Source organism: Apaloderma vittatum, unplaced genomic scaffold (genome assembly GCF_000703405.1).
Source record: "Apaloderma vittatum isolate BGI_N311 unplaced genomic scaffold, ASM70340v1 scaffold3294, whole genome shotgun sequence".
NCBI classification, from domain to species: domain Eukaryota; kingdom Metazoa; phylum Chordata; class Aves; order Trogoniformes; family Trogonidae; genus Apaloderma; species Apaloderma vittatum.
In genome coordinates this window covers 25,727-37,581 of record NW_009711930.1, presented here as the reverse complement: position 1 = coordinate 37,581, position 11,855 = coordinate 25,727, and the positions used below count along the sequence as shown (strand labels likewise).

The window sequence follows — 11,855 nt, the reverse complement described above, 5'->3', positions numbered from 1 at the left end:
GCGCGAGGTATGCCAAAGCCCCAGTGAAAGCCACAAACTCAGGAGGATCAGCTCATCAGAGTCCTACGACAGAAATCGGTTTGCCCTGCAACAGGAGAGGGAACAGAGACAGCACAGCTTGGACCTAAAGCATCCCCAATTCCACATGGCTGAGCTCGTGGGGTTTGCACATGAGGGTCCAGCTCTGAAGTCAGCGTTAATAGGTCACAGCTATCACCCCCAGCAGAAGCAACCTTTCTGCCAGAAGTGCATCAAATTGGCATCATCCCTGCACCTAAGCTAGACTCTGAGTTTCGCCTTTTGGGTATCTGTGCCCTGGATAAAGGCACAAAGTAATGATACACTTGAGAAAGAAAAGTAATACCTTAGAATCTACCCCCAAAACAAGGGAGTGGGGAACTCAAATAGATTTTAGCCAAAGCAGTGTGGCTAAGCACTCCCAGCACAAGCCTGTGCCAGGAGATTAGCACTAAACTCATCTGAGCCATGGCACATATTAGTCACCACAGCTTGTGGTTTTACCAGTTGGCACATTCTGTGCCAAGACCGTTGACATGGGGCAACCCAGCAGGTGTATAAAGGAGCTAATCCCCATTGGCTGCCTTTGGCAGAGCAGAGAGCTTCTCACTGAGTAATTAATGTAATGACAATAATAGACCTAAAGTAAACAAGGTGGAAAAGAAAAAAATCAATGGGCTGGGAGCAGAGGCTGCATTCAGTGGGGAGCAGTCCTCACGGCTCCTGCCTGCACCTTGGTCTGTTGGGAAGACTCAGACGCATCCTGGTGGCACTCCAGCAAGTGGTTTTACTGTCGGCTGTAACCGAGCGGGCACCAGCAGCTGCTCCCACTCAGCAGGATTCAGGAGACCGCAGGAAGGTAAGGGCTGGGGCTTGGCTGCTCTCAGTAGCACAAAGCTACGGGGTCAGGGGCTTGGGTCCACGGCAGCAGCTGCTGTGTGCAGCCTTGTCAGGGCACTTGGGTACCTCCTCATGCAGCCTGGATAGGTTTCCATGTGATCCTTCTGGTTTTATGGCCTCCCCGCTCCCTCTCCTGACCCAGAAACACAGGAATTATGGTTCTAGGAGAAAGGAGGGCATTTGCTCCCATTCTACTAAATTGAGAGAGTTCTGGACCCAAATGGGGAAGAGCTCAGCATCAATCTGCACTTAGAGAAGTGCACTGAATCTCGAGACCAAAGGGAGACAGAGCACCTCAGTGCACGTGCAAGGGGAAGAGGGAAGCACTGAAATTTCAATCACTTCTCAGATAACTTCTCCCCCAACTACACATAACTCCTCCCATCCTCAAATACATCTCAGGGATCTGCTTTCACTCCAGCCACCACCACCCTGCAGCCAGAGTCACTCCCTGGAGCAAAAGCAACTTCCCATTTTCCAGATTTATAGAGAGCCTAATCTTGCCTGATTGCTGTACATGCGCAAGGAGATTTCTCTCTCAAGAGCAATACAGTCCTGCCAAGACTCTTCCAAGCTCCCAGGCTCTGGATGTCGATCTGGGCCAAACCCTCAAACTCCTCCACATCAGTGTGCTCGTGGCTCTGTGCTTTTTCCTCTGTGCTACAAGCAGAAAAAGCAAGAAAACCACCTATTAACTTTGTCCCAATCTCAGCCCACCTGAGTGGGAGGTCAGATCTTTTCCCAGCAGCTTAGATTAAAATTTACAGACCCTCTTTTTATTCTCTCCAGCTCCACCAGTATTTGTGCAACCATACGAGGAGTGTGGTGTAACTCTTACAGCCCAAAAACACCAGGAAGAGGTTGGACCCAGCAACCAAAATCAAACGTCTCTGAATTTCAGAGCAGGTCTGAGCTCGCTCTGTATTTTCACCTAATCCTTACAGCAACAAGGGAAAGGAGGCAACCCGAATCCAGGCCTGTACACAGAGGAGGAGTGAAAGGTGAGAATGGGACTTCTTTGGGCACCACTGGCCCAAACAGCTCCAAATACTGGTGGGGCAGGGCAGAGACATCAAATACCCATTTTAATCTGGACAGCTGTTGGCAGAAGGGCCTTTTCACAGTGCCCTGCAATGGCTCTGTCCACCAAGAATTTTTCAATGCCTAACCTGGTCTAAACACCAAACTTTCTCCCCCCGTCATCCAGCTTCTGGAGCGGGAAGGGGAAGTTGCAAAGCAAAGAAGGGAGGTCCCCATACAAGTGGCTCTTAGAGCAGAACACACAGCCTCTCACCTCAGCACGTCCCCCTCCATCCTTCTTACTTTACACCTTCCCTCTGTTCAATGCAGCAGGTAACCCCCAGGCACGTGAGCCATGTCGGGCAACAAAGTCTCAGGTCAAAAGTCCTGCCATCACTGCAAGAGCAAGTCAGCGGCAACCCCATCAGACACCTCCACGATCCACTACGAGAAGTTCTGGCTGTACCGTCACTGCTCTTCCGTGCAGCAGAGGGACAGGCAAGCTCAGAAAGCCGGGCAGCTCTTCTCAGGGCTGTTGGCCATGAACGTGGTGTTTCTGGGCTGCGCTTTCATCAGCAGCATGATTTTCAACCATGTGGCCATCACGCTGGCAGAGGTCTGGATCCTGCTCTCCATCCTCAAGGTTCTGTGCCTGTGCTGGATTATCTACTACCTGCTGGGCACCAGCCGGCAGCCGCATGCCGTGCTGCACCGGGATTCGCACGCTGGGCCCATCTGGATTAGGGGTAAGCTCTGCTTTTATTTATCATCTCATGCCCTTCCCCTTTTTCTCAGTGCTTGGAAGATAAAGAAATTCTTTCCCTACTACCAAAGGAGCTAGAAGGCACGGGAGATGTAGTTAGGGCGTTGGGAGTCAGGTTGTGGTGCAAAGCTGGTGGAAGACAGCGGCACAGTGGATGGCGTAGAGAGGAACCAGAGCAGCCAGGAAAGTCTTGACTTTGGCTTCCCTTCAGCCTCCAGCCCAATTTCACCCTGTGGTCCCCTCTCAAAGCACAACCCAGGCATCTCCCACCTGCAGCCCAGCAACCAAGCACAGGGGTAGAGACATAGGAAATCTTTTAGGCATGACCCACTTTGAAAAGTGAGAGGAAAAACACCAAAGTTTACCCTCCGAGGACATCAGCAGTCCCACATCTCCCTCGTCCTTGTTTAACATCACAGCAGTCCTGTTTCCAGGGGAAGATTCTTGGCCAGTGAATCACATCTCAGTGACACCCTGGATTTCGTGGGAGATTTCCCATCAGTAGTTGCCCCACTTTGTGAAATGACAGTTCTCCAAGCAGCGCTGCCTCTGGTCTATTTTGGAGCTTCTAATTAGCACACAAGTCTCGTTAACTAAGCACAGAGAAGTAAAGGGAAGAAAGCTGCGAGGCACCTAAGCACCTAAACCTGCAGACAGGTGTCCAAAGTGAAAGGGAGAATTGGATAAGGGGTCCTAACTTCTGCAGACAGGTGCTGCCAAAAGCCTCAGCAGACTTACATTCATCTTGGGTTTTCTCTGTAAAGCAGAAACCCTTGCCTGCCGTTAGCTTACCTCTCTCACTCCAGATCACACAGAAGAGGTAAAAGACCCTGTTCCCACCTTGTATCCAAGCACAAGAAAATAATCTGCATTGTCTCAAGACCTTAATCCAGCCAAAGCACACAAACAGCTCCAGGAATCAGGCCCTGCTTTGTCCTCTCCTCTCAAGATCCTGAGACTTCCAAAGGGGGGTCCAGTCTCCAGCTGCGCTCAGATGCTCCACAGACACATCTCTGTTTATTTACTGGTGGTTTTGCTGTTTGCCCAGGGTCAGTGCTGCTCTTCGGCTGCTTCAGCATCCTCCTGAATGTGTTTCAGATCGGCTACAGCGCGATTCTCATCCAGTGCAAATCTGGGGTGGAATTTGTGTTCCCCAGCATTGAAATCCTTTTTATTGGCACCCAGGTACTGCACATTACCCTTCTAGAAGCTTGCTTATTCTCTCTGTTCTATTCCTGGATGCCCAAGGGGTGGGGGAAAGTGGGTCGACGTGGGAAATTGGGGGCATGTGAGGCATTCTTACGAGCATTAAAGGCATTAAAGTATCCACTTCAAAAACCACCCACATACCTCATATATGCCAGAGTAAGTGACGAAGCAGTAAGATTTAGAAAGAAATCACTCTAGCAATATCTTGCATAATGTAGGATCCAGAGGAGTTTGTTTTGAAGCATCAAAGCAAAGAAAGAGGAGAGGAAATTTCAGATTTTGCCAGAGATCTGTTTAAACCAGCGTCTCTCTTTGCTAACTCATCCCCTCAACAAAATTCTTGGTGCGCAAAAAGATCTCAACACATCTGCAACTTGTTACTCTGATACCAATTCTCTTTCTTTCCAGACCCAAAATAGTATTTGCAAAGCAAACTTGTTCCCGCCTCAGCAGTAAATACCCACACATACAGGAGACAGAGAAAAGCAGATCTAGATCCACATTAGGTGCAGGCACACACATGAGGATGCCAGCACATGTCTCAACACCAAGATGCAGGAGCACACATGCCCCTGCACCACTTTCACAGGGGCAGGTTTGCTCCCACTCGAACACGTGTCTTCTTGCCCGCCTGTCCCTTTCCAGCACGTGTGCGGCAGGCTGCCAGCTTCACACTGCTCATGTCATTATTGGTTTCAATTTGCAGGCTTTTTTCCTGTGGCATCACTCTAAGGACTGCATTCAAGTCCAGCACAACTTCACCAGGTACAAAGGGGGGGGAAAAGGCTCTGCTTTCTACTCCTCTAGAGAAATTCGTTTCTGTCTACAATTCCTGCTAGAACTGTCTACATCTGATCTTGCAGAGACTCCTTAAATTCTGCATCACACAAAAACCAAGCCATGACTTGATCAGACCCATCCTCCTCCCACCGACCCAGGCTCACCAGCTCCCTTAGTTTTTTTCACTCGTGCCTTGGACTGCTGCAAAGTTGGTTGCTTCCTCCCAACCCCAAATATCTTCCTGCTGTGTGCCTCAGGGAGCACTTCAGGGACTGTAGGATGAGGTGGGGTGGCCCCCCTATTCCTATCACTGCAAGGTGTCTCAGCCTTTCATTGCTCAACTGTCCCCAGAGCCAGGCCAGTTTCACCAGCGAGCCTGGCATCACCTGCCCTGCTCCTTTGCAAACAGCGACGCACTTGGCCGTGTTTGTTCTGTGCGCCAACATCCGCACAGAGAGCGGCCACAAATGCCCCGGCATTCGCACTCACCTGTGCGTGGGTGAGCAAGGAGCAAAGGATGGCACCTCGTGGCAGCTGGACACACAGGTCAAACAATCACCATAGGCCAGATACTGTAAAAGTGCCTTTTTCTCTTCTCCCAGGTGTGGGCTGATGCTGACCATAGCCACTAACCTCCTCCTCTGGCTCCTGTCGGTGACCAACGACACCATCCACATGGAGTTTGAGTCTCAGCTGCGTGAGGTGGAGCAGCGATTTGCAGGCAAGGCTCCCTTTTCCACATCGCTACTTGTGTTAGGTTTACATAGATGACTTCTAGGGAGAAAACAGATCTTGAACTCAGCGAATCAGTTATCCAACCCGCTCCTCCAAACGCTGCAACTCCCCTGTTCTTGGAGGTTGTCCTGAGAAGATGGGCTACAAAGGGAGAACTTCTTCATCTGGTGGGGGTGGGATCTGCTATGAAATCCAAGAACCGAGGGCTAGGAAAGGAAAACGTTAAAATGCATTTACTGAGGTGGGGAAAGTGCATTTTACAGGATTTTATGAACACTGTTTATTTCACGGCATTATTTCTACAATATGTATTTGTTCCACTGAGTACAACTAGTTTGTGGCAAATGGGTTTTTACATAATATTACATTATGTAATATTACATCCCACCATAAATCAACATTTTTCCTCACATTTACCTGTCAACTGCAAGCAAAAGATTACCAGACTAGAAGAGACTCACAGAATTGCCGTGCTTTTTCTTTCTGGGGATATGGAAAATAAAAAGGGAAAACTTATATTCCAAGGGTAGAAATAGAGGAGGCTTCACTGTGAAGGGTCTCTCATGTCCAGTGGCTATAGCGTTGACCAGGAGGACCACTAAGTATTTGGGAAGAAACATTTGCTAAACCCTGTTAATTCTGAACCTCTGCAGCCTCGAGGATTGAGTGGTAATCGCTTAACTTCCTACTGATTGCCACCTCTGAGATACATAGACACTGATGTTGTGCCTGCACACAAGAAACTCCCAAAGATAGCCATGAAATGCAGGCCATCTCCCTCTTAATTGTTGCCTTCCTCTTCTCATGCTCCAGGCAATGAGACTAGCTCATGCACCTGCCCAAACACAACGATCTGCAAAGTCTTCCAGAAGGGCTACATCCTGCTCTACCCCTTCAACACCGAGTACTGCCTCGTCTGCTGCTCTGTGCTGTACGTCATGTGGAAGAACGTGGGGAGACGCATCAGCCACCACCACATTCCTCACATCAAGCCCCAGTTCAAGCTCCAAGGTGTGGTCTTTGGGCCGCTGCTAGGCATCTCCACTGTAATCATTGGGATTTGCGTCTTCATGATGTACCAGATCCAGGCCACCGGCTCAGTTCCCAACCGCCAGGTCTTTGTGATGTATTATTCCTACTACATCGTGCTCCTGCCCCTCATGAGCGTGGGCGCAGTGCTTGGGACAATCATCCACGCCTTGGAGAAAAGGGAACTGGACACGCTGAAGAACCCAACGCGCAGCCTGGACGTCATCCTGTTGATGGGGGCAGCCCTCGGCCAGATCGGCATGTGTCACTTCTCCATCGTTGCCCTTGTGGCCACTGACCCCAGGGACCTGTTGAACAGTCTCATCCTGTCCTATTCTGTCCTCGTCATCTTTCAGAACATCACCCAAAATGTTTTCATCATTGATGGGCTTCACCGGCAGCACTTTGTAGTGGCAACTGAGGCCAGACACACAGGACATGCTGGGCAGCATGTGGTGGCTTCAGAGATACCTGGTGAAGAGAAAACCGTGACAAGCAGCAAACAGGAGCACACACAGACATCTCCCAGCAAAGAGGAAGAAATGGAAGAGCAGAATCGTGAAACCTACACCCAGAGACGAGTGAGCGTGATTGAGCTGGGACAGGAGATCCGGAAAGCTTCTTTATCCTATATCCACAGCTACTCTCACCTGAGCTGGAAGAGAAGAGCGTTGAGGGAGATCTCGTTCTTCTTGGTTTTGTGCAACATCATAGTAAGTATTGCTTTCTGCTGCACCACAGCTTGGGTGAGCCACACTGGCCTGTGACAGACACGTTCCCCTTGTGTCTTTCTTGGGCTGCTAACAGAGACGAGAAACCTTTGCTCATCAAGTTTCAACCTCCTGGTGAGGCAAGTCAATATTGTTTTTGCTGTTAATATCCCATTCTCATAAAGTCTCTCTTTTAACCTAAGAGTCAAATATGGGTAGTTTTCCTGGGTGTAGGGAGGAAATAGCTAACAAATCCAAAATTCTAGCCTCTGAAAGTTATCAAACTCATCAAGGAGATTGGTGGAGAAACATGAGGCACTAGCAGTGAGTTTTTGTAAACATGAGTCTCCGGGATTGCAACTCACCCAACACAGTGCACTGTGCTCTGGGATCTTGAATCAGCATGGATCTTCACTGCAGCATTAATCCAGTGAAAACAAATGGGCCAAGGAAACAGTGAAATTCTGTAGAAAGATGAAGCTGGCTGGGGCAAAATGAGGTATCATTAGGTTCCCAGGTATTCATCAGGATCTGGCTTAGAGCAAAGAGTCAGCAACATAACCAGGGGATTTTCCTTCTCTTCTCTGGCAGGGAGACTCCTCTGACAATCTTGAAATACTCCTACAGACTTGAACCAGTGCTGAGATTAGAGTGCAGGCAGGAGCCAGTTTGTCATTCTCTGACTTCTGCTCTTTTTTCCTTACACCTCTTTATAGCTGTGGATCATGCACACATTCGGGGCTCATCCTGTCTTCGAAAATGGACTGGAAAAGTCATTTTATGGCTACTCCACTTGGTTTGCCATTGTGAACTTTGGCCTCCCCCTGGGGGTGTTCTACCGAATGCACTCTGTTGGGGGACTCCTGGAGGTCTACATCACAGCCTGAACCAAGCTGACTCCACACCCGTGAAACAACAACGCTGAACAAAGATGCAGTAAGCAGCAGATATGCACATGGAAGCTTTCAAGCTTTTTCCCTCCAGCTTCTGCTTTGACTTCTCCTTGCACAACATCTCCATGAGTTTCAGAAGAAAAGGAGGTTGTTTTGGTTTTTTTTCTCCAGAGAGAATAGACTCAAAGCCCATAAACCAACTGTTTGACTGCTCTAATGAAGCACACATGCTGGTACTTTGCAGTGGCCTCCCAGTGGATGCTGTACAGTAGCAAGTAGGACTTTATCAGCTCCTACTGAAATCTTCCAGATAAAAGAATGCAAGAGCAGCCTTCAGCAAAAGCAAAGATCGACTGAATACTCCACAGAACTTCAAAAATCCACAGTCAAGGACTGCCAGCCCCACCAGCGCTCACCAACCCAGCATCCTGCAGCACAGAAGAGACCTGTCAGTACCAGCCAATCCAGCAGCAAGTACAGCCACAGTCACTCAGAAGTGAACCCAACGTACACTTTACGTGCAAGTTTCAAAAACATGCTGGTTGATGTTTTAAGGGTCAGAACAGGGCCTATTTCTGTTTGTTCCTGGTGCTGACATGTGGCACATCAACTTGTGCAAGTCCTGTAGGACCCAGCCCCATTGAACGCCAACCTCTTGCAGCTCTCAGTACTGAAGAGCAGGACAGGCCTTCACACCGGCACCGCTTCAGCACATCTTTTCCCATTATCAAAACCAGAAGCTAACACATCACCTTGCCTTACTGAGAATAAACACTATTTCTCCTTACAGGCACTGACAGAGCCTCAAGTGAGAAGCACTAGACAAGTGCTACAGCTGATCTTTACTTGACGCTACTCATGCATGAACTTCTCACCAGTTCAAACTGGCAAAGGTCCCACCCTTGCAGACAGAGCTAGCACGAGAGCGAGCTACTGCCGAAACGACTGTGAAGCCCTTCCTACGCCAGCACTTCGACTCTCACTACTGCTTTGCACATCCACAAACATTTCACAAGGTGCACTGTGCGTACGGGAACGTGGTTGCGCAGGGTGGTGCCTGATCAAAGACCCATTAGTGCTTGTTCCACAGGAGATGCCGGCTTTGAAAGCAGGTTGGAGAGCAAAGGGGCTTGCGACTACAAGTCCTTAAGATGAAGCCTGGTGAATGGAAATAAAGAGAGATTGAATTTTCACGTGTACCTTGTGAAATCTCTGGATCTGCTCGGCACTCACCAAAGACCAAACTCAAAGTCGACTGACATTGTGTTCAGAGGTTACCTGAGATTTAAGGGCAGGCCTTGTTTTATAATCAATCAAAATCTTTCATGACTCTTAACCAAGGCCAAAGTAGCATGGTACAAAAGCCATCTGCATTATTGCTTCTGTTCCTCTATAAATCAATCCCAGGAGCAGTGTGGGTTTAGGATGGGAGCCTATTTATGAGGATTTTGCGATTCCCTAGAAAAGCAAACTCCCCCAAGACAATAACAGTGCTAAGAGCTAGAAACTCCTGACCACACACATCCCACTCACCTTAGGATTGAGCATTCAGGCAGTGATAGCACCTTCCTGTGAAACTATTAAGTGAGAATGACTGCAGGAGCATGAACTTTGCCCATTAAGTGTTTTTACTTAGGCCTGTGTCAACAGAAATATGCCATGAGAAATAACAGCTGGATAAATTAGACTCCAATAAAGTTAATTATTATTCTCATGTCACTGTTTGTACCAGGGGATCTACAGGAGATACGTGCCAAGGTCTGGTCCTTTCAAAGGATCAACATGATCTCAAACCTTCTTTCTAGTTATTGACAGCCTGGAGACAAGCAATGATGTGGGCAAACTTTGTGGGCAAACTCATGACCTGAATTTTATCTGCAGTGTAATAGATGCAACAGTTTAAATTACCGAGCCTTCACTGAGCAGGTGACTTTGCAGGTCTTCCACTGAGACATAAATACTAAGTTCTGCAGGTACTATGTATAAGTATGGACCAAAAAAGAAGTCAGCTTGTGATTTCTTGCTGGCATGCAGATGGACTGCCTGAATACATGATTAGCATGAACAGGAATGGAGTCCACCAGCTCCACCTCTTGGGCACAGCCACTACAGATCAGATAAGTGGTCAAGGTCCTCTACATCCTTTCCTGACAACATCCAGTTCTAACACTGCAGGTGAAGGTAAGAAATCCCACAACTGGCAAGAGTAAAAGCACTCTTCTAGGTCAAAGTGAAACATAGGGTCCAAGGTTCCAGCCTTCTCATTTAGGAGGGACTTCACTTAGGAGGGTCCATCTCCAGGAGAGGTAAAACCACAAACACACGGTTTGCATGCAATTAAAACTGCCTTTGGCTCCTTCGCAAGGCTGACAGCAGGGCTGGGCAAAGTAATCTGAAAGCCTAGCAAGGAGTGAGCTGGCCATGACTCCCAAATCCAACACAGCCATAACATGTCAGTGGCCCACCCGCTCCTTGGTCATCTGCCATCTGCTCCATCATCTTTTGTGATCTGCCATCTGTAAATGACTTCCAGAGCCCTCCCAGTGCCAGGGTGCCTGCTGTATGGGTCCCAGCTGCACAAAGGTTTTAGTACACGGTTCAAAGTCAGGAGACTTGGCCCAGTTTGATCTCATTCCTTTTCTGTACCCTTTGAGGCAGTTACATTCACAGCATGAGACATCATCAAACACAGAAATGGTCAAAACCACACAGTTCAGGCTCCTTTTCCAGAGGCCAATCTTCATTTCCGACTACAAAAAGAATCCACGTGCTGCAGAGGAAGCCAGCACATGATCTCCCAGTAGAATAAATCACCCCAGCATAAGACAAACAAGATTAGACACCTCTCTGGGAAAAAAAAAAAATAAACAACCAACTGCATGTTTCAGATAATCTTTATCTTTCTCTCTGTAAGTAAGCAAATAGTTTACAGTGCAAGTTCGTTTCCACAGAACAAGGATCAGACTCCAAACACCAAGAAACAAACAAAAAGGTTTCCAGAGAAACTCACAAAGAAACAAAGCAGAAGAGAGGACGGAAGAGATCATGAGAACCAGCAGATCCATGGGAGGGGAGAGGCAAGCACGTGGGACACAGGATGCCCCATTCCAGCTGTGAGGTGCAAGTGCCGTACAATCAGAGGCTGGCCCCACCAAGTCACATTCTTATTTATGACAGAGATTGCAATTAAAAGACAGATCTCACCTTGCTTACATCTGAACAGAGATGAGGTCAGGATGGGAGTAGTGCTAGATGGCAAGTCAGTTGGAGACGGGAGGTGAGTGGGGGAATAACCTCTATTTCACATATTTCTTATCCTTCAGAAAACCCTTCAGGTTTTATATCAGCTTTATACTGGCCTGGGACTCCAGTCCCCTCTCAACGCCCAAAGGGGGAAACCACCTGACAACGAGCCAGCAGGAGCCAGCAGCATGCTAGAGCAGCATTCTCTCTAGGAGTTGTTGCTCTCTCTCCCTCCAGCTACAAAACTTAGCCAAGGGTTACAAGACACAGAAGCATGTGCCATATCTGAGCCTTACTTTAAACACAGGAGAGCAGTTTCTATGGAGTGATCTCACTGGTTCTAAGCTGTGGCAAACTGCCTGTGGTCAGAGACCCTCCTAAGAGCCTGAATATCAAAGCACCAAAAACTAAGCTTTGGTGGAGGAGGAAAGGACTCAGCTCATGACAGAACCCCTCACATTTCATTGTCTAAAGATCACACAGGTCTAAGACAGCAGCTTCTCTCAGCAGAACATAAAATTTGACTCAAACCCCAGGATGTCTCCACCTATCAAT

The 11,855-nt window shown here is 48.3% G+C and overlaps 1 protein-coding gene across 1 annotated transcript; it reads left to right on the top strand.

The window, feature by feature from the left end:
* The first annotated feature begins 2,293 nt into the window (after positions 1-2,293).
* Positions 2,294-8,051, top strand: OTOP3 (otopetrin 3). The gene is made up of 6 exons (XM_009867781.1): positions 2,294-2,684; positions 3,750-3,886; positions 4,617-4,675; positions 5,293-5,411; positions 6,239-7,167; positions 7,881-8,051. Exons 1-6 carry the CDS (start codon positions 2,294-2,296, stop codon positions 8,049-8,051), a joined length of 1,806 nt encoding a protein of 601 aa, XP_009866083.1.
* Positions 8,052-11,855: the final 3,804 nt, after the last annotated feature.